Genomic DNA, 23410 nt, shown 5'->3' with positions numbered 1-23410 from the left:
ACTACTCACAACTAATGTCATGCTGCACAGTGTAACTAGTTTTTTGTTCACCCCCCAAGAGTTGGTGCATTACAAACAGGAAGCTGCTGAACCATTGTCAAAAGATTGATGACAAGGTGAATGTAAATACCAAGTTCCCCAGTAGAGACACAAGGTTGTAGGACCAACCTCTGTTATGTAGAGCTGTGTAAGTTTGAGAGCTTGTCTTTTTCATCAACAGAAGTTGGTCCAAATAAAATATTTTAACTCAATTTCTCTCTAATCTCCTGGGAGCAACAAAGCTACAACATAGTTCCCCAGTACACAGTATATCCCAGAACAAAATAAATTCAAACACATAATGCAATACAAATAAGTAACACTGACATCAGATCTGTAAGTTTATTTGCTCAATGTACGACGGCTACATAATGACTCACATTCATGATATTCCATCACTGAGGAAAACTGCTAAGAATGGTCCGTGAGTGAAATAATTCCTTACAGAAACACGGAGTTGGAAAAATAATCACTGATTAGACCTTAAAAATAGTTCACTGCATAACATGACAAAAAGCACAAACAAAGGCTCATTCAAAGAACATTGTAATTGTTCTCCTACACTGTAATAGTTATAATTTCACCATGACGTACACCAGACATTAAGATTAAGCTAACACTGGTGTTTCTTTTGCTTTTCCTTTTTTAAAAACAAAATCATATATAATTGCATGTCACTATAGCAACATCCATAACAGATCAGTTTGTTACGATCACTATTTGGTAGAGCAAACTTTACCCCCAAAAGAAAAAATAAATTAAAAAACTTTAAAAAATTTTGAAGACTAGTTTGTCATAGGAATACATAACATCTACAGTATAAGTTAATAAATTTCAAGCTACTGTATAGAAATACGACACTAGCATGCACAATATTGTATCAATAGAGTAATGGAGCAGTATCATTTCACTGGAGAGACAGTATCATAGGCAAGTGCATTTCTTAAAAAAATGAAAGAAACCATTCAAGCTGCTTAAAAACCAAGTCCCCACCCCCACTCCATTTTTAGCCCTCTTGTGCGATCTTTCCTGCATAATTTTCTAAAGCAGCAAGAGCAAAAGCTGAAATAAAAAATAGGTTTTGTAATTCCAGTAAATCACTTCCAAATTATACAGGTAGGGACAACACTGCTCACTGGACATGAAGTTAAATTAAGAAGCCTAGATAAATCTTCCAGTCCCTGGCATTTACTGTAAATTTCTATCAATTACCTAAGCTGCAAGCCTCTTCCTATTGATCTTTCCAGTAGGGAAATAGCCAATCAGGCTATTTTAAAGTTTACAGAGGTGGGTTTCAGCTGAAGTCACTTTGTGTAAATGCTGATGTTGCATATACAGGCAGTCCCCGGGTTACGTACAAGATAGGGACTGTAGGTTTGTTCTTAAGTTGAATTTGTATGTAAGTCGGAACTGGTACATATTGTAGGGGAAACTCTAGCCAAACATTTTTTTTAGTTTTGGATAGCATAGGGAAAGGTTAACTCCAGTCTAATGTTTGTTTTGCTGTCTGTTCCCCTGTTCAGAAGATTTCACATCTATTTCTGTCCCTGTGACAAACTCAGGACTAAAGGAGTAACTCATCAAATACCAAACAGCTCTGCACCATGCTTTGAGCTAATAGCTTTATTTCCACACACCACCCAGGGTTCTAGGAGGAGGGTCCTTTTTTTGCTAACACAATGAGGCCAGCACTTTGTTTGTTTTGGTGGAGTCTTTGTTTGCCCAGGGAGCCCAGCATGTATAGGGGGAGGGGGGCGGAGAGGCTGCTTTTGTCTGCTGTTCTGCAGCCTGTTGCTCAGGGGAGGGGGCAGCCTGTTGCTGGCAGGGGGGGGAGGGGGGAGGCGTGCAGGATGCGAGGCCGCAGGGGGGGGGGGGCAGCGGGCGTGGGGAGGCACTTTTCCTCTGCCCGGCAGCTCTGCAGGATCCCTGTCCCTGTGGCCAGCTGCTGCAGGCAGAGGCCAGTTGGAGCCGGCCAAAGAGGAGGAGGAGGAGGTGGATTCTAGGACCCAGGTGAGCGAGCCCCGGGGATGCTGCTGCGCTCCGGGAGCCCGGCATGTATAGCGGGGAGGAGGGGCAGAGAGGCTGCTTTTGTCTGCTGTTCGGCAGCCTGTTGCTCAGGGGAGGGGGCAGCCTGTTGCTGGCAGGGGGGTGGGGGGGGGGGCAGCGGGCGTGGGGAGGCACTTTTCCTCTGCCCGGCAGCTCTGCGGGACCCCAGCCGGAGCCGGCCCAAGGAGCAGGAGGATCCTAGGACCCAGGTGAGCGAGCCCCGGGAATGCTGCTGCGCATGTGCGGGAGTTGCCTCACCCCGTTCGTATCTAGGGATCCGACGTAAGTCGGATCCACGTAAGTCGGGGACTGCCTGTAGTACATTTGTTTCTAATAAGCATAGCTTTGCATGATTTCCATTGTAAATGCTATTAAAAAGCTCTGACAATATAATGGTTATGAGTTTTAGCTACTTTTCTGGTCATTCCTCTTAGCTCACTTTCTTACAGAAGACTTATCTATGTTGTCACATCACAAAAAGATCTAAGCCCAACAGAGCCAGACTCCATCCAATTGTACAATAAAACTGGCTGTACTATATATGCAACACCAAGATGCTCTGTTTACAGACTGACTACCAAATGGGACAATGAAAGCCTGTTTTAATGACATTCATGGAGTGCAGTTTCCTTCTACTGCGTAGTTTTAGTTAAAAATCTACGAAGTTCAGCAAGCTGCAAAATCAGAAGAAAATGTCAGTGAACTTCCAACAATCGTGTAAAAAAAACTTTTACTCAGATGGGGGTAAATATTACCTGGTAAGCTTCATTTTCTCCCAGCCAAATAAAACGGACCTGGAAAAAGGATGTTTTAGAAGAGAACTAAGTAATAGGGCTCAAGATTTGATCGAAATGTTTATGATTGTAGCTCTTCCTTTGTGGATTTCTCTACCAAATGAGTTTCTAAACTCCTGAGATTTCACTCACTATACCAAAAGCTTTCCCAGGAGAATGAACACCGAGCTTCCATGAAGACAACACAAGGAGTCTGGGTGCTACAGAAATCTGCTGACAAACCTCATGGTACAGTGGGAGAAAGTCAGGGAAAAAGTGAAATGGCAGTGTAATCCCTGAGGAAGGAGCTATGGCACCTTAAATCAGGATGGTCTTTGAAATATCAAACAGTACATGACATACAGACCTGAATTCTTTTTATCTAGTGGTGTTTTAGTTTCACGTTTCCCCCCTTTCTAATTAAGTTCTTAATCCTTTTGCTGTGGACTCAGTTTAAACAGCCGCTTGCCAAGCATCTGTTAATTTGTTGATCAAAAACTAGAGAAGCTTTGATGTTCCTCAGGCAGTCTTCTGGCCTTGGGAGACAAAGGATAGCCAAGCCAGTCCACAGGGGATTGGATAAGGATGGCAAGCCAAGAGAGTTAGCAAAAGAAAATATACAATCAATGGCTTGATGTCACATATGGCTGTAATGTAGAAATACTGTAAACTGTAATTTAGTGTTAATACTGTAAGCTACCCAAATAAACATCTTAACAGAAAGTTAAATGGCCTAAATCCTGGGACTTCAGAAGCCCCAAATTGTAAGTCTTTTCATTTTGGGATTGTAAGCTATGCCATGACAGGCATAGTGTATCCTACATGGTAAACATACGGCACTGGAACTGAGGAGACGTATGCACATAAACCTTACTGGAACCACAGAACTTCATTTTTAAAAGTGAGGGCCATTCCATTCAAGTGATTTCATCTTAAAACCCTTTTATTTCTAGCAATAAAGTTAAATTAAAGACAGCTCCACTTGTATTATTAATCTACAGAACAGTCCATATGCCAGTGTGAGGCTGCCATTCCATACCAGCACAGCCAGCCTGACTTTCCACTAGTGGTGTTTTGGCAAAAATGTCAAAGAGGCAATCAAAGACAGGTCGTGGGGGCCTCCCTGGGAAGGTTTCCCCTCCCTTCCCCTCCCCCACCCGACCCCCCCCCCACTTGTGGGAAAAAAATAAAGACTGCAGTAGTAGCATCAGCGTGCGGCTGCCAGTCCATTTGGGGGTCTAATTGTTGCCTTCTCCACCATCGTCATCTTGCTGATCGCTTGTCCAGAGTGTTAGGTTGTCACGAAGGAGCTGCATGATGAGCGTTGAGTCTTTGTAGGAGTCCTCGTTGAGGGTGTCCAGCTCAGCAATGGCATCATCAAAAGCCGTCTTGGCCAGGTGGCATGCCTGCTCAGGAGCATTCTGGATCTCATAGTAGAAAACTGAGTAGTTAAGTGCCAGACCAAGCCTAATGGGATGAGTTGGTTGCATGTGCTCCTTGCTGATCTCATGGGCTTCGCTATAGGCTTTCTCTGAAGATTCCACCACAGTTGCCCTCTTCTCTCCTGTGGCCACCTCAGCCAGGTAACGATAATAGTCCCCTTTCATCTTTAGGTAAAAGACCTTACTCTCATACTGTGTCTCGCTGCAGTTCTTGATCAGATAGTTGTCTAGCAGGCTCAGGACATCTTGGCATACAGCTTCCAACTCCTTCTCTATTTTCTCACGATAGGCCCGTACCATTTCGATCTTCTTTTCGTTACCATCAGCAGAGGTCTTCTGCTCAATGCTACTAATTACTCGCCAGGAAGAGCGTCGTGCCCCCACCACATTCTTGTAAGCTACAGATAACAGGTTTCTTTCTTCATTGGACAGTGGCTCATTCAGCTCTGTAACCTGGAGTGAGAAGGAAGAGAGGAAAGAGGGTTGAATTAAATTCCACTGTACCCTTTCCCATTTTCTATCCCTACCGCATACATTCTGGTGTTCTCACCTGCCACCCCTAAAAGAATGACCTGAACAAGGTGCTAGTTGATTAGTTCATTTTACTTTTGATATCAGAAGTCCCATCCCACAAATGGAGCAGGTTGGGGGAAGACGGTAGATGGGAATTACAAACTCAAATCTTTCAGACACAGCTAAGAAGCAATTTGTTATTTACCATCAACCTGGACATGATAAAACTGTGCAGCTTTACCCAAAACCTATTTGAAAATCTAGCCACTTTTAGTTTCATTTTTCCAGTTATGAAAAGATGGTGCCTAAGTTATGCCTTGATTGACACTAACTAGATGGATGTTAGACCTCAATATGAGGCAGAAGAGGTGAAAGTAAGAGCTGTAGTAAAACAAGGAGATGCCTGTACTCCTAGGATTGGTGTAAACAAGCTGAAAGATATTAAGACTATAAAACTAACTTATTGAACATTTAGCTTTGCAATTTTCTGAGAGGCAAGCTGTCTTTTCAGATGTTCAAATATTTCAGCAAACTGAGTTTAGACAGTGATAGAAATGTAGCCGTGTTAGTCTGGGATTTCTTCAAGACATCTATCAAATCTGATCTCTGTGAGCAGTTAAAAGATCACATGGTAGCGGTATGCTCTTTCCTACATAGGAGATATTTGTGCTTGGTTGTAAGGAGAGTTTAAGCATGCAGCCCTCCACACATCATGATACATACAGGCAGTCCCCGGGTTATGTACAAGATAGGGACTGTAGGTTTGTTCTTAAGTTGAATTTGTATGCAAGTCGGAACTGGTACATACTGTAGGGGAAACTCTAGCCAAACATTTCTCCAGAGCTCAGTTTATTCTCCCACACCTCACTTCCCTCAGTCCTTTATTCTCAAGCTGAGGTGTCTGCTGAGAAAAGCTGCTCCACGACTCCCTGGTCTGCCGGGAGGGGGGGGGGGGGGGGGGAGGGGGGGGGGGCGCTAGCTTCGCGTCTCCCTGGTCTGCTGGGGGGAAGCAGCTAGTGTGGAGTTGCCTCACCCCGTTTGTAAGTAGGGATCCGATGTAAGTCGGATCCATGTAACCCGGGGACTGCCTGTACACTGAAAGATTAATTGCCATGGGACTGGGATGCCTCAGGGAAAACAGCAAAAAACCCAAATCCTCCAGAGTGGAACTACTTTGCTACTAGACTGCCAGTTTACAAACAGCCGAATTTATAATCTTCAATCATTAGCTAATCAAACTTATGGCTGGCAAGTGTCATATTTGAGCTTGACACCTCATGAACAGTCCCCACATCATCAAATCTACTGCTCGGTCTCTAGTTACTCTCCTTGAAAGTTTCAGCAGTGAGGAAAGTGCTTGAATGGAGCAACAGAGTCAGGTTAAGATAAGCACACATGCTGCTGCCGCCTATGTTGTCTACTCTGCTGAACAACCTTCATAGCTGCAGATAGTAAATTTCAATATTTGTGGAAGGTATCCTAAGCTAGCAAGTGTAACTGCTTTGGGTAGTTGTGGCAGGTAGCCTGATCCACATAGTAGTTCTCAGCATGGCTAGTCTATAAACACCCATATTTCAGGCTATGTATCTACCTGAAGCATTTGCTGGCACATGTAGAAAACGAACATGATCTACACCATTAAGTCACAACCCTACTAAATCAAGCAAGACCAGATTAATTTTAGTAAACAAAGCAATGCTTCCTTCTTACTGAATCCATCTTGTTCTATATGATTTGGCTAAAAGCATAAACTGAGATTAAAGTCACAAGATAAACTGGTATCAAAAGTGAATGAAATTTGCAGTGCTTCCCGTAAATAGTCCCAGCTGCCCGACAACAATTTCTCTCAGTCTGTTTTGTATAAAGCTGTAAAGGTACTGGAGCCAGTCTAAGACAAGTATTCTCTAGACCTGCACTTCATCAAGTAGTTGCTGGCCTTAGTTCTGAGGGGCTCCACCCTCATCCTAGTTAACGAGACTTGCTTTGTGATAATTTCATTCTGCACTCCTTCCCCCCCTCCCCCATGTATGATCTTAATGATCTTAAAGATTGTTCTCACTTATTTTGAACAATCCCCCCCCCGCTACAAAAAGGATGTGGATGCATTGGAGAGGGTCCAGCGGAGGGCAACTAAAATGGATCATATCACCTATGAGGAGAGGCTGAGGGAGTACCTGACATGTTAATGGTCGGTCGGGGTCTCTCTCTTCCCCCCTCTCCCCCTCCCCCCCCTCTCTCCAGCAATATCAAACCTTACACAAGATAGGTCAAACAGCACAGATGCCAGTGTCTGAATTGGAAAGGGGAAAGGGTCTTTGCCCTGGGAGAGCTACTGAAGTTGATAATTCTATAAGATAAAAAGAGTACAGAGAAAAGCCCGTTTGTAGGAACTGAAAGCCTTTCAGAAGCAAGAAGAAAGTGGGATTGTGTCCTTCATTAAAGCTGTGAGGATATGGAGATTGTGGACAACTTAATAAAAACATTTCCACAATCAGCTCTAGTCTGTCAGCATAAAGGCCTGATTTAGGTTATGTTTACACTAACAACTTTACTGCAGCATAGTTGTACTTAGGCTACATCTGCACCATACCTAGGGATCAACACTCAAACTGATCCACCGCGGTCAATTTATAGAATTTAATGAAGACCCCTAAATCGACCGCAGATATCAATTTTAGTTTAGATTAACTGATATCGTGCAGTTTTAAAGCATTTACTAATTTCAGCTAAAATCAAAATAAAACCACAATTAGAATGTCCACACAGATCAACATCAAAACAACCAATTTCAATGATGTGTCGGCCAACTAGCAAAACTGCACAGGAGTCACATGAGCAAGGGCTAAGAAATCAAGGCACTTTGTAGTCAGTCTGCTAAAAATGCTTGGTTTTATTAATGCCTATTTAAGGCAAGCCAATGTTTCAGATAAATGCTGGCTATCGTGAGATAAAGGGGTTAAAAAATTTTACCAAATGCACTAAGATGAGCTTATGGAAAGCCAAGACCATGTTTATTATATTTACCTTATGAGCTCTCTAGCCTTCATGAAGGAGTACAGGAGGACAAGCCCTATTTTTAGGGTGTTGCAGGCCACCTTTAATCATAGCATCAAGCACAGTAATTTGTAAGTAGCGCTTGCTAGTACCTCTGAAACAATTCTTACTCCCAAAGACAGAGCCATTTTTTAAATTTCTTTTATAAAACAATCTGTAAGAGGGAAGCCATTCTAATACTAGAATAGTTTCAAACAAATTTTAGCCCTCCCCAGGCTAACAGAATCTGAAATGTTAAGGTGCATACAACTCTTGTATGCAGGGTCGTAGCTGTTTTGTTCACTAGGACATTAGAGACACACGATACCTAAGATGGTCTACACCTAAGGTAATATTTTATTCGACAAGCACAAGCCTAAACACTAAGATCAATACAACTCAGCTTTATCCTCACTTAGTTCAATTATTATGAACCATGTTGGACGAGGGCCCTATATAGACATATAGAATCTAATGGTCTCATTATGTAAGGTGAGAAAGCTCACCAATCTGAAGCATTGAGAAGGGAACTATGAAACCCTTCATTGGTAGTTACAATCAGTAAAGAAACTTCATTTTAGAGGTGGGGTGGCATGACAAAGAATTACCACCAGCATTACAAGCAGTATTCTGACTCAGCTGTAGGGCAGGGAGGCAGGCTCAGATGTGAGATGAAGCTCCCAACAGAGAAGCAGGGGCAGCCTCAACCTGCAGTCCTAGGAGGTCAGCTTTTCAGGTTCCCCAAGATTAAGTCTCTTTGGAACTACTCCATACTACACCACAGAAGCACCAGAGTGGACAGCACTCTTCCTTCCCTGCCCACCAACATAGCTACTGTAGCTTACTGGGAATGGCTTTATTATGTAGAGAGAACTCGCCCATCAGCAACAGAGTTACTACTTAAGATCTTAAAGCAGCAGCGCTGCATCAGTACAGCTGTGCCACAGTAAGCTTCCAAGTGTTGATGTGACTAGCAGGGAAGTCAACATCAACTACAAGATTAACTGATAAGCCTGGGCTTCTATGGTCTATATGCATTCCCCGCCCCCTTCCCTTTGCTGCCTCTGATGGGGGGAGGGAGGAAAGGAAGGTGGGAGCCTGTGCCCAGGGGAGAAACCAGCAGCATGAGGGCAGGCGAGTGCCAATATGCACAGGGAGCTGGCTTTTAAGCCAGCTTTCAGGAGTTGCCTGCCCCCCTCCCCTCCGTTGCCTCCCACAGAGGAAGTTAGGGGAGCAGGCAGGACTCAGGTGATTGGGGGGAGCTGGCTTAAAAGCCAGCTCCCTGAGAGCACTGGCTCCGTGGAGCTGCCTGTCTGCAGCAGGCCCAGGCTTGCAGCAGATAGAGGCTCCTCTGTGGGATGCTGGCACAGTCCGTGCAGAAACCGGCTCTCATCTGCCACCCTGTGCTGCTGCCTCTAATACAGAGGCCACCGCACAGAGTAGCAGGGGGCTCCCCAGGAGTGCACTGGCTGCTGGCTCTGCTCCTGGGGGCTATCAAAGAATCATGCCACCACTACAGTTTTATGCAGCTAAATAATTAATTGACATCCCCAGTCCTTAGTAACTTAAATGAAGCCAAGAAAGTAGTGCAGCACCCTATTCCAACCAGTTCCAGATGCTGCTGAGGAAGGTAAATCACCCTATGACAATTATTGAACAACCTGCCCATAATGGAAGTTTGTTCTTAACTGACAATTTCAGGTTGCTAGCTGCTGCACAAGGATGTAGGTCTTCATTTTTTGAATTGTGCAAAACTTCAATGAGTTCCACAGTTAAGCATTATGTAAAACTGAACTCATTTTACACATGCTTCCTTCATCTCTATTACACTTCATTTGCTCCAAACAAAATTCAAAACCCCTCAATTCTTACAGAAATGTCTTCATTTATTTTCAACTTCAATATACATTAGTTAATTTGAGTTTATGTTTCTGCACTTCTGATTAGAAAGGTATTTCAAAAATCAAGTTGAACTATGACCTTCCAGTTGACTTTTTTCAAAGTAGTTCTTCCCACAAGAAGAACTTACTGTTATTATTTTCAGAAGGATAACTGTGTTAGTCTGTATCTGCAAACACAAGGAGAAGTCCTGTGGCACCTTAAAGACTAGCAGATTTGGGCATACACTTTCTGGTTTCAAAGTCTGACTACAAAGAGAAACAGCAGAACTGCAATTCATTTGCAAGTTTAACACGATCAAATTGGGACTGAATAAGAATTTAGAATGGTTATTATAAAGGCAGTTTTCCCTCTTGGTATTCACACCTCCCTATCAGCTGCTGGGAGTGAGCCACATCCACCCTGACTGAACTGGCCTCATTAACACTGGTCCTACAACTGATAAGTTGTCTATCTATCTATAAATCTCCCTGCATCTAATTTCCACTCCAATGCATCTAAGTGGATTTTACTCAAGAAAGCTGAGTCAAATAAACTGTTAGTCTTTTAAGGTGCCACGGGACTCCTTTTTTGTGATTCTGTGGTTCAACTATAGTTACTCCTTGAACTAAGTTATGTGGTACTTGAGTTCTAGTTGGAAAGATCCTCTCCTTGTGTGCTCTGTTCCAAGAAGCTATCATATAAAGCACAGGTGGAGAACCTTTTTTGGGTCAGGGGCTGCGGACACAGAAAAATAAAATAAAAACAAAAATCAGTCAGGGGCCACACACAAGGAAAACACCCTCAAACTCACCGGCATGGCCCCTGACTGAGAATCAGAAAGACACTCTCCTTGGGTGGCCTGGGGAGGGAGCTGGAGTACCAGCATGGGCTCCCCTATGCTGGGGAGGAGGCCGAGCCTCAGGGGCCAGATCCAGGCAAACCGTGGACCGCAGCCAGCCCCTGGGCCTTGGGTTCCCCACCATTGATTTAAAGTATCAAATTACTTCTAAACCTTGCCCCACTGACCAGTTTAGAGATGAACTCATATGTAATTTTATTAGGCTTTGTGGGATCTGATCTCCCTCAACGTTCACTGAATACCCTCCCCCAGTCAGAGCTGCTGACAAACCTTCTAACATGTTTATAGTCTTATGATTAGATTTGTCTCCTTACACATTCCATGGCAATGTTTCTTAAAGTATTTTCTGCAGCACACCAGTGTGCCGCGAGGCAGTCAGGTGTGCTGTGGAGAGACCAGAAAAAATTCTGCTCCCCCACCCAATGCAGAGGCCATAAGCAGCCCCCCTCCACCTCAGCCCGCAGGACAGCCCCTGTCCCACAGGGCCTCGGGTGCTGTGCAGCCTCCTCCTCCAAATGTGCAGGCAGCCACTGTTGCTGAGGGGAAGGGGTGGCCAGAGCTGAGAAGCCACTCCCGGACCTCGGTGTTTTAAAACTTCCGCCTGCGCGGAACCCGGTTCAGGCTGTGCTGTGCCCCCCACCCCCGGTGTGCTCAGGCTCTGCTGCTCTCTCCCCTGCACTCCTCCCCAGTCTTCTGGGGAAGTGGCAGAGTTTAATCTGGCAGGGACAGTCAGGGTTTCTACTCCCCCCCCACCCACCAGCAGAAAGCCTGGCCTGGTGCTGCAGCTGCACTGGTCTCCCTGCTGCATGGAGAGGGGTGGGGGACGGAGCTCTCCACCCCACCCTAAGGAACAAGAGCATGCTTCCTGGAGGCTTTCCCTGCTGCAGCAGGGTGCCAAGCCAGGTAAGCGTCCCCCCTCATGCCCAGACCCTGCACCCAAATCTTCCTCACTGCCCTCCCTCTGCCAGGACCCTGCATTCCCAGCTTGCTCTGACACCCTGCCCCGAGACCCTCCTCTACCCTTCCTCCTGGCCAAGCACATAACCTTATTTAGTATTTGTTTATTATTACTACTAGTCAATTAGCCCATCATAAGACAGGATTTTCAGGTCTCTCCTCCACGTCTTCTCTCCCGAGCCTCCAGTCTCTCGCTCTCTCTCCCCCCTCCTCCACCTGCTTCCCCCCCTCTCTCTCAGGTCTCCTCCGCCTCCTGCTTCTGTCTCTTCCCCTTCTTGCCTCTCACTCAGGGGACCGCGGAGCCAAAATGACCGTTTGGGCTTTGCACTCCCCATGCTGCATGGGGGGCATGGATCCCAAACGGTCACTTGCGCTGCTTGCTCCCACGTGGCGGCGTGGCTGAGCAGCACAGAAGTCAGCCGAGTGCCACAGCGGGAGGTGAAGGGGGCGGTGACATTCACAGCTGGGGACAGGGCCTGGAGCCGCTGTCACACCGCACATCACTGCCTTGCCCCCCTTCGTCTCCCACCGTGGCACTCTGCTGACTTCTGCACCGCTCAGCCGGGCCACCATGGGGGAGCAAGCGGCGCAAGCGGCCGTTTGGGCCCCGTACTCTCCATACAGCACAGGCCCCCCAGAACGTTTTCAGACCCCCAGGTCCGGTGGTTTTGGTTTTGGGGGTTTTTTGTTTTTGTTTTTTGGCTTGAAAAGTTCTCCCTGGGGGCTGCTTTTTCCCCCCCCCCCCCCCCCAAAATCATCCTTGGTGTTCCCCATGAAAAAAAAAATTGTTTGATGTTCCTCAGTCTTAAAAAGTTTAAGAAACACTGTTCCATGGCATGGTCTTCCACTCTGTTTTACTTGGCTATTCCATGGAATTCTAGGTTTAATGCTGTTCCCACTCCTATACAACCTAACATGCTCTACCACAGCCAGGATTTACAATTCTCCACTGATTTGCATTTCCACCATGTTTCAGTAACACTTTATGTCAAGGTTCCTTTCCATTATATCACGTTCTAGCTCCCTTTTTTGCTTCTAAGCTTCTTGTTTATGCAATAGTTTATTTCCAATGTAAAAAAGAAGTGTTTTGGGTGGAAGGGTTGGATCCATCTTCCCATGTGGAGCAGTAAGTGGCTTTGCAGTATATTTAAGAATTTCTTCTAACCAGTAACAGAAGTGCCCATCTGTCGCCCGGACATGTCATCTCAGGAGGTATGCTGCCTACCAGGGGCCCGTATCCAAGACGGTACGGAGGCATTGTTGAGGATTATCCAGCCCTCTGACTACTACCCTATGCTACTCATCCATATGGGCACTAATGATACTGTGAGGTGTAACACTGAGCAGATCAAGAGTGACTACAGGGTTCTGGGAGTACGGGTGAAGGAGTTTGGAGTGCAGGTGGTATTCTCTTCAATCCTTCCTGTCAAAAGTCGGGGTCCAGGCAGAGACAGGTGCATCCTGGAGATGAGTGCCTGACTGCGAAGATGGTGTCGCCAGGAGGGCTTTGGTTTCCTCGACCATGGGATGCTATTCCAGGAAGGACTGCTAAGCAGGGATGGCATTCACCTTTCGAGGAAGGGGAAGACCATATTTGGATACAGACTGGCTAACCTAGTGAGGAAGGCTTTAAACTAGGTTTGATGGGGACAGGTGACCAAAGCCCACAGGTAAGTGAAGAACATGGAGACTCAAGAGAGGGGTCGGAAATGGGAGGGAGGGTGGGTTATAATAGCAGAGAGAAAGGAGCGACAAGGCAGAACTGGGAGACAAGATCAAATCAGTACCTTAGATGCCTATATACAAATGCAAGAAGTATGGGTAATAAGCAGGAAGAACAGGAAGTGCTAATAAATAAATACAACCATGACATCACTGGCACCACAGAGACTTGGTGGGATAATATTCATGACTGAAATATTGGTACAGAAGGGTACAGCTAACTCAGGAAGGACAGGCGGGACACACACACACACACACACACACACACACACACACTCTCATAAAAAAATGGAAACTAGGACAAATTACGAAGGATGAATATAGGCAAACAATACAGGAATGCAGGGGCAAGATTAGAAAAGCAAAGGCACAAAAGCTCAAACTAGCTACAGGTATAAAGGGAAACAAGATGACATTCTATAATTATATTAGAAGCAAGAGGAAGACCAAGGACAGGGTAGGCCCATTGCTCAGTGAGGAGGGAGAAACAGTAACTGGAAATGGCAGAGGTGCTTAATGACATCTTTGTTTTGGTTTTCACCAAGAAGTCTGATAAAGGAATGCCTAAGGAATGCCTAACAGTGAATGCTAGTGGGAAGGGAGTAGGTTTAGAAAATAAAATAAAAAAACAAGTTAAAAATCACTTAGAAAAGTTAAATGTCTGCAAGTCACCGGGGCCTGATGAAATGCATCCTAGAATACCTCCTCTATCAGTTCCTTGAGTATCTGAACCTTTAGCTATCATCTTTGGTAAATCATGAAAGACAGGAGAGATTCTAGAAGACTGGAAAAGGGCAAATATAGTGCCCATTCATAAAAAGGGAAATAAGAACAACCCAGGAAACTACAGACCAGTCTAACTTCTGTGCCAGGAAAGATAATGGAGCAAGTAATTAAGGAAATCTACAAATACTTGGAAGATAATAAGGTGAAAGGGAACAGCCAGCATGGATTTGTAAAGAACAAATCATGTCAGACCAATCTGATATCCTATCAAAGAAAGCTAACGAGTCTTGTGGATAAAGGAGAAGCAGTGGACATGGTATACCTAGACTTTAGTAAGGCATTTGATACCGTCTTGCATGATGTTCTTATCAATAAACTAGGCATATACAACTTAGACGGGGTTACTATAAGGTGGGTGCATAACTGGCTGGATAACTGTTCTCAGAGTAGTTAACGGTTCATAATCCTGCTAGAAAGGTATAACAAGTGGGGTTCCGCAGGGATCTGTTTTGGGACTGGTTCTGTTCAATATCTTCAACTATTTAAATATCGGCATAGAGAGTATGCTTATTAAGTCTGCAGAGGATACCAAGCTAGGAGGTGTTGCAACTGCTTTGGCGGACAGTGTCATAATTCAAAATGATCTGGACAAATTGGAGAAATGGTCTGAGGTAAACAGGATAAAGTTTAATAAGGACAAATGCAAAGTGCTCCACTTAGGAAGGAACAATCAGTTTCACACATACAGAATGGGAAGCGACTGTCTAGGAAGGAATACTGCAGAAACGGATCTAGGGGTTATAGTGGACCACAAGCTAAATGAGTCAACAGTGTGATGCTGTTGCAAAAAAAGCAAACATGATTCTAGTATGCATTAACAGTTGTGTTGTGAGCAAGCACAAGTCATTCTTCTCTTCTACTCTGCACTGATTAGGCCTCAGCCTAATTAGCTGATTAGTTGGGAGTACTGTGTCCAGTTCTGGGTACCACATTTCAAGAAAGATGGAGAAATTGGAGAAGGCCCAGAGAAGAGCAACAAGAAGGATTAAAGGTCTAGAGAACATGACCTATGAAGGAAGACTGAAAGAATTGGGCTTGTTTAGTTTGGAAAAAGAGAAGATTGAGGGGAGACATGATAGCGGTTTTCAGGTATCTAAAAGAGTGTCACAAGGAGGAGGGAGAAAAATTGTTCTTCCTGGCCTCTGAGGATAGAACAAGAAGCAATGGGCTTAAACTGCAGCAAGAGAGGTTTAGGTTGGATATTAGAAAAAAGTTCCTAACTCCCAGGGTGGTTAAACACTGGAATAAATTGCCATGGGAGGTTGTGGAATCTCCATCTCTGGAAATATTTAAGAGTAGATTAGATAGATGTCTATCAAGGATGGTCTAGACCATGGGTTCCCAAACTGGGGGGCACCAAGAAATTCGGGGGGCACAAGGTGACCCCCCCCCCCGGTCAATCCCCTCCTTAAGTTTTGCTGCTATTTTTGGTTTTTGACCCTGGTCAGGTTTTTTTTGCGCGCTCAACAAGTTTTTGCAAGGGGGGGCTGAGGGTTTCTCAAAAATCAAAAAAACAGGGGAGTGCGGCTGAAAAGTTTGGAAACCACTGGTCTAGACAGTACTGGGTCCTGCCATGAGGGCAGGGGACTGGACTCGATGACCTCTCAAGGTCCCTTCCAGTCCTAGTATTCTACGATCAGGAAGAGAGACAAAATGCTAATGGTGGCCAGAGATTTCAAAGATCTAAATAGAGCTCAGTTTTGGAGGGAATTCTTATGACAGCTGAATCTGTTTTTCACTATGGTCATTGGCAATTAAAACATTTTTAATATCTGGGTCTAGCAGGAAGTTTTCAGTATTCTACTGGCCTTTTCTTCTAGGTGTCTCAAGCACCCAAGAATACAATTGTCGTTTCATCTTTAGCGTTTGATATGAAGTTAGATCAGTTCTTATAGCCTAGCATTTTATCTTTTGAGTTTCAGAACTCTGTACTGAAGGAGGTATACCTTTTAAAAACAACTCCAAGTCTAGCCAGTTTCAAGACACTTGTTAAAAGGAGCAAGATATTTGTTAAGAGGAGATTCAGGCTACCTGAGGCATGCCAAGTTTCTTCCCTGTTGCTGTATTGGACCTCTACATAAATAAAGGAAACTGACTGATTATACATAGGGCACTAGCAAAGGCCCCAAAATAAGCTTCAAAGGCTGAGAACAGAATCTAATCTTAGTACATGTATACTTTATACACATATAGCCCCTGACAGTCAATAGTCTCATCTGTCCAAAAGCAATTTGTACATACAGACCAAGCAGCAAGTCAGGCTTTTCTTACAGCTGAATGTCATGGGAGCACAAGGCTCAGCCCCATCAACTGCTTACAAATGCCTTCATCCCTCCCTGAGTAACAAGCAGCCCTTTCTAGTTAATTTTGGGGTTCCCCCCCAAAGCTGTGACAGAGAAAGACTGATAGCTGGTAAAACCTTCCATTCCCATGTCTCCTCATCCCTATCACAAGCAGTCTCCAAATTATCTTGTAACCAAAAACTTTTCTTCACTCACAATCAGATGTGGACAGTTATTTAATTTGTAACGCAAATTGGACACAGGCTGAATGAATAGCACTTGCCTGCACATGTGCCTTTTGAGATGTTTGACCCACTAGCTCTTTTCGTATCATTATTCCACCCCTTTCACAATCTTGTAACATCATGGAATCTAAAAATCTTCATTCGATGAGCATGTCAGGGTATTTAAGGCTGCTAAATTCCACACATGATCTTGATCTTCAGTTCTACCACATTCAAGTGATTGTCCACCTAACAGTAAATGTTCACGATTAGCAATATGAGTAAAATTGTCCTAGAAAGCTTTCATCCTAAAAAACTTATATGGATGTATTTCTACCTTGTTTTGTAGTCTTAAAAAGGTATAAAGGAACTTCTCTGCCTTCTTACCAATTAGTTTTCCCCAGAAGTTCTTCTACCCATGTACAGTTGAGTGTGGTTTCTTCCTGACAGCTGAAGGAGACAGAACTAAATCTAATCACATCATTCCCTGTATATAAAAAGGGCTTCCCATTGAAGACTCCACTAGGTGTCTATAGAAGGTGGCTCATCTGTACCCTTGTCCACTAGCTGGAAAGAAAGAAGGACGTAGTTATTGATTCCCAGATTTAGCCATCATGAAACACATGCCTGCCTCAGCATGTTTACACTTAAGGCAACAGCAAGTCTAGAGCACCTAGTCTCATTACAAACTAACCAGTGCTTAACTTGCATAACTGATGCATCAAGGCTAGAGTTAAGCATATAAAAAAATTCCTTGAACCTCAGCACTTAATTGCTTGAGCTTGTTACAAATTAAACACTGAAGCCAACCCATACTTCTGTGTATAATGGTATCTTCCATCAGATCAGTAGCAGTTCTTATAATAATGTACTGTAGCGGTTTCTCCAAGAGTTTGAAAAAATTATATCTACTAAGGCCACATCCACACGACAGACAATACTTCACCATAGCTACAGTAACTCAACTACACTGGTACAATCCCTTAGTGCAGACAGCCTATGGAAACACATGGGATTTCCCTGTTGCTGTGGAAACACTACCTCCCAGTGCAACAGTAGCTAAGTCAATGGCAGCATGGAGGATAGGTTGATGGCCATTAAAGATGGTGAGGGACACAATCCCATATTGGGGTATCCCTAAACATCTGCTAGAATCCACCAGGACTAGATGACAGATGATGGATCACTTAAACAGCCCTGTCCTGTTCACACCCTTCAAAGAATCTGGCACCAGCCACTGTCGGCTTCTAGGATACTGATGTAGACAAACCATTGATCTGACAAGCATGGCTGATCTTAAAGAGTATCTCACTGATTTAGCTAAGTTTACACTGGGGGTTAGGCCAGCATAACTACGGTGCTTGGGATGTCGATTTTTTACATCACAGCTGTGTTGACCTAAGTGTTCAACATAGACCTGGGCTACGATGGAAGCAAGTGAGAGTACAGGAGCAGCCACCTGGAGATAAACCCAGTATGTGTATGTCTAGACTACACGCTTTTGTCGACAATGAGCGTCTAGACTACATCCAGTTCTGTTGACAAAGCAAGCCACTTTGTCGACGTGACAATGTAGACGCAAAGGACAGTGTAGATGCAACAACACCTTCTGTCGACAGAACTCTGTCAACAAAAGGCGTTATTCCTCACAGAATGAGGTTTACAGCCATTGACAAAACTGCTGAGTTCTGTCGACATGATGTTGACAGAACTCAGCGGCAGTGTAGACGCAGGTATAGTTTTGTCGACAAAACCCTGTAGTCTAGACACACCTATGAATCCTGTTAATCTACCTTCCTCTTCTCATTTCAGAACTTCACTTCTGGCTCATACATGTAAGTCTGAAGTTGTTTCAATTTACTGGGCTATTTCCATCTTAATTTCCCCCCTGCTCACTCTGTTAATCTTTTCTTCATTCTGGCACGTGATACTTTTGCTACCTTGTTATCATGCTATTGAAAATAGGCCAGCTTGCCACCAGCAGGATAGAAAACAGGCAACTCCTGTAAGTTTGCCTCAGTTGTTCCTGCTTGGGAAAGCCACTGTTAGGATAACTGACAAATGACTGCCGCACCAGAATGAAAAAGGAGACACCTCCTCCATGCAAGTACACACTAATTTTGTAACTGTTTTGTGCTGACACTCAGGCCTCGGCAGGCAGCTCTCCCACAAGAAAAATCAAGGCAGGGCTTTGAAAGTTAGTTTAAAAGTGTCCTCCAACATTTTTACACCCAAGAGAACTTTTTTAATTGAAGGGAAACCCAGGATCTACCTGGACCCTTTCCCTCAGGCCCTCCCCCACTGATTCAGATGGGACAGGGGTTGGGGTTCAGGAGGCGGCATAGGCTCTGAGCTTGGCCTGAGGGAGCTCCAGGCTGAGCCTGGGGCAGGGTTGCAGGAGGGGAAAGGAGTACTGGCTCTGGGAGAAGGCTCAGGACTGAAGCAGGGACTTTGGGTGCAGGAGATGGTTCAGGGAGAGGGGTTGGGGGGGCTGGTCCCTGGTTGGTAGCTCCCAACTGGCAGCACAGTGAGGCTAAGACAGGTTCCCTGCCTGCCCTGGCCCCAAGCCACTCTCAGAAGGGGCCAACATGCCCCTGTGGCCCTTGGGGGGAGGGGGGCATGGCTCCATGCACTACTCCTCTTTGCAAGGGCCATGCCCTTAGCTCCCTTTGTATGGGAATGGGGAACACTGCCCAGTGGGAGCTGTGGGGGGAAGGGGGATGCTTGCAGGCTGAAGCAGCTCACCAAGACCTTTGCATCTCCCTCCCCTCCCGGGCTGCAGCCCCGCTCCTCCAGAGATCAATCAATTGGGAGTCTCCCCAGGATTGACCAATTGATTGTAATCGACTAGATGGTGACCACTAGTTTAAAACATAAGTTATATATAATTTAACTGCTTAAAGAAAAGCTGAGTCAGATGTTCGTTCAAGGTATGAACAAACAAGCTTTATAAACTTGAACAAAATTGAAACTATTTTACTAAATTAACTAATAGGTCCTCTGAAAAGCTTGTTTCTTTGGGGGGAAGGGAAGGAAAGAGAGCAGGTTCTCCACTAGTATGAAGCAGGAGTTTGGCTCCAAGACTGACAGAGGTACAGGCAGTCCCCGAGTTACGCGGATCCGACTTATGTCGGATCCGCAGTTACGAACGGGGCCCTCCCTCTCCCTGGTCTCCAGCAGACCAGGGAGAGGAAGCAAAGCGGCGGAACACGCAGGCAGCGGACAGCCCAGACGCGTCTGGGCTGTCAGCTGGCCGCGTGTTCCGCCGCTTTGCTCCCCGTCTCCCTGGTGCAGACCAGGGGGACGGGGAGCAAAGCAGAGCAAAGCCACGGAGCCCGAGGGCACCAGGATAGCCACGGCGCGTCTGGGCTGTCCCGCTGCCCCCGTGCTCCGCGGCTTTGCTCCGGATGCCTGTGGTACAGCAGCTGGGGCGCTGCCGGTTGGTCCCATAGCACCGCTCTGGGTGCAACTGGACCAACCCAGCAGCACCCCAGCTGCTCTGCCCCAGGTGTCCCCAAGTCAGCCGCTGCTGAAACTGACCAGTGGCTGACTACAGGAAGCCCCTGCCCCGGGCTTCCTGGAATCAGCTGCTGATCAGTTTCAGCAGTGGCTGAATCTGGACGCCAGTTCCGACTTACATACAGATTCAACTTAAGAACAAACCTATAGTCCCTATCTTGTACGTAACCCAGGGACTGCCTGTACTTTATTCTACTCTGGCTACTACACTGAGAAAAGGGAAGTGAAAAATATGCTGAAAGGAAGAAGTATTGAAGCCTTTGGATTTCTGTTCTGCAACCACAGGACATCAGGACCTACATTAGATGACAGTTTCAAATGGGTTAGCAATGGTCTGACAAATACAGGTATGACTGGAAGTTCATTAAGTTTATTCTGTCTCAAGTCTTCAGGATCTAGTCTAGTACTGAGTATTTTTAAACACTTTAGACCAAGCCATTAACTCCAATTCTTGAACACTTCAAGTACAGAGGAAATCAGTGAAGTAACTCTGCTTAAGTGCATTTGTGCTTTATTGATGTTAAAGTCTATAACTGGCAAATTTTAGCCAACTGAACATGGCACTAGAGCAGCAGTTTTCAAACATTTTAGGCTGCATACCTCTTTCCACATAATGTGCTCTACTACGTTCCCCCATATGAGATACATATTTTATGAACCTAAGGTAAGACTGACAAGTCTTTTACTATATATTTGAAAGAGGGAGCCTATCCAATAACTTCTCCTAAATGGTAAGTGCTAGCACCACCAACTTTGGTATACAGTAGGGATGTTACAATGTGTGTATCAGGTAAATGTGTAACTGCTGAAAATTTCATTGGTTACACATGGGGAAGTCCTGCAGAGCCAGCAGTGCAGAGGGATCAGGTGTGCACAGGGAACCCTTTTAAGCCAGCTCTCCATGTGTACTGGCTCTGTGGAGCTGCATCTCCCCCCACATCAGAGGCAACAGCATGGGGGAGGGGCAGGTGCTTGTGGGGAACCAGCTTATAAGAGCTCCCTGGGCTCACCAGCTCCCACTTGCCCTGCTCGTGCTGCTGGGTGGGGCTAGGAGGCAGGAAGAACCTGCCTGTAATGCTGAAGGTTAATCATTTACACTACCATATCCCTAGTATATAGCATCCTGTTATCATAATTTAAGGTAAGGGTTTGGTTGTGCCTTGAATGGGATTCTTCTGAAAACCATACAGAAGAGAATCACCAGGCAAGTGAAAGGGCTAGGAATGCCCCAGTCCCAAGCTTCCCAGCCCCTTGCCCCAGACTCCCTTTGGGGAGAGAGAGAGACAGACCGACCTAAAATTCTGCCCGCTCTCTGCCCACCCCAACTGATTCCAATTTGTACAGGAATGTTGCTGACTGTTCCTTTGTCAGGGAGCAAGGAAAAGTGCAGAGTTTGCTCCATTCCTTACTCCGGCTTGGGAGCACAAGGGGCAGGCAAACCCAGACCCACCACACCTGGGGAATATGCACCCTACTTGGATATGCCCACTGGAGCAGCAGGCGCCATGGCCAGGTGCTTGTCAGAGCCTTTGGCCATTATCTTTGAAAACTCGTGGGGATCGGAAGAGATCTCGGATGATTGGAAAAAGGCAAATGTAGTGACCATCTTTTTTTTTTTTTTTTTTTAAAAGGACAATCCAGGGAACTACACACCAGTCAGCTTTATCTCACTCTCGAGAAAAATCATGGAGAGGATCCTCAAGGAATCCATTTTGAAGCACTTGGAAGAGGGGAAGTGATCAGGAATAGTCAACATGGATTCACTAAGGGCAAGTCTTGCCTGACCAATCTGATTAGCTTCTATGATGAAGCAACTGGCTCTGTGGATATGGGGAAGTCAGTGGATGTGATATACCTTGACTTCAGCAATGCTTTTGATATGTGTCCCACAATATTCTTGCCAGCAAGTTAAGGGAGTATGGATTCAATAAATGGACTGTAAGATGGATAGAAAGCTAGCTAGAATGTCTGGCTCTAGGGGCAGTGATCAACGGCTCAATATCAGGTTGGCAGTCGGTTTCTAGTGGAGTGCCTCAAGGATCAATTCTAGGACTGGTTTTGTTCAACATCTTTATTAATTACCTGGATGAGGGGATGGATTGCACCCTCAGCAAGTTTGCAGAGGACACTAAGCTAGGGGAGAGGTAAATACGCTGGAGGGCAGAGATAGGGTCCAGTGTGACCTAGACAGATTAGAGGATTGGGCCAAAAGAAATCTGATGAGATCCAACAAGTGCAGAGTCCTGCCCTTGGGATGGAAGAATCCAAGCATTGTTACAGGCTGGGGACCAACTGGCTAAGTAGCAGTTCTGCAGAAAAGGACCTGGGGATTACAGTGGATGAGAAGCTGGATTGAGTCAACAGTGTGCCCTTGTAGCCAAGAAGGCTAATGGCATATTAGGTTGCATTAGGAGGAGCACTGCCAGCAGATCTAGAGAAGTGATTATTCCCCTTTATTCAGCTTGGGTGAGGCCACATCTGGAGTAGTGTGTCCAGTTCTGGGCCCCCCACTATAGAAAGTATGTGGACACATTGGAGAGGGTCCAGCAGAAGGCAACAAAAATGAATGGGGGCTGGAGCACATGACCTAGGAGTAGAAACTGAAGGATTTGGGTTTGTTTAGTCTGCAGAAGAGGGGGGGAGGGGAGGAGAAGAGATTTGATAGCCTTCAACTTCCTGAAGGGAGGTTCCAAAGAGGATGGAGGGCAGTAGTGACAGAGGGCAGAACAAGGAGCAATGGTCTCAAGTTACAGTAGGAGAGGTCTAGGTTGGATATTAGAAAAAACTATTTTACTAAGAGGGTGGTGAAGTACTGGAATGGGTTACCTAGGGAGGTGGTGGAATCTCCATCCTTAGAGGATTTAAAGTCTCAGCTGGATTTAGTTGGGATTGGTCCTGCCTTGGGCAAGGGGCTGGACTTGATGACCACCTGAGTTCTCTTCCAGCTCTACAACTGTAGGGCGGAGCTAGTCCTCTCTCCTCCGTGCAGCCTGCATACTGAACTCCTCATCTCCAGCCTCACACCAGAGCAATGATTCAAAGGACACACATGCATTTTCATTTTATTTTCCAAACAAAAAAAGGACCTGAGCAACACCAGGTAAAACTTCTAGTACTAAATAACATGTGTTATCTGCCATTACAAAATTTTTCTTGTATGCTCCCTGATGAGAGCTCGCATACCGCAGTTTGAAAAACCACGGTACTAGGGAAAGTCATTCCCACAACAGCTCTGCCACTCATTCACTGCTTCACTTTACTTTTCTATCCTACCCTAGCTGAAAATGTATGAAATAGGAACAGCCCCCCCAACAGGAGAGCACAGTATTGTTCA

General features: G+C 45.4%; 1 protein-coding gene across 1 annotated transcript in view; it reads right to left on the bottom strand.

Moving 5' to 3' along the window:
* Positions 1-367: 367 nt before the first annotated feature.
* YWHAG (tyrosine 3-monooxygenase/tryptophan 5-monooxygenase activation protein gamma) overlaps positions 368-23410 on the bottom strand; it is a 42367-nt gene continuing 19324 nt past the window's right edge. The window contains exon 2 of the mRNA XM_075904956.2: positions 368-4753. Within this exon, the coding sequence (XP_075761071.1) occupies positions 4097-4753 (657 nt within the window). The 3' untranslated portion in view covers positions 368-4096. The remainder of the gene's footprint in view (positions 4754-23410) is intronic.

The sequence above is a fragment of the Pelodiscus sinensis genome, chromosome 21 (assembly GCF_052426305.1).
Source record: "Pelodiscus sinensis isolate ZL-2025 chromosome 21, ASM5242630v1, whole genome shotgun sequence".
In the NCBI taxonomy this organism is placed as follows: domain Eukaryota; kingdom Metazoa; phylum Chordata; order Testudines; family Trionychidae; genus Pelodiscus; species Pelodiscus sinensis.
The sequence above is the reverse complement of the archived record's forward strand: the minus strand, read 5'-3'. Positions and strand labels throughout refer to the sequence as shown.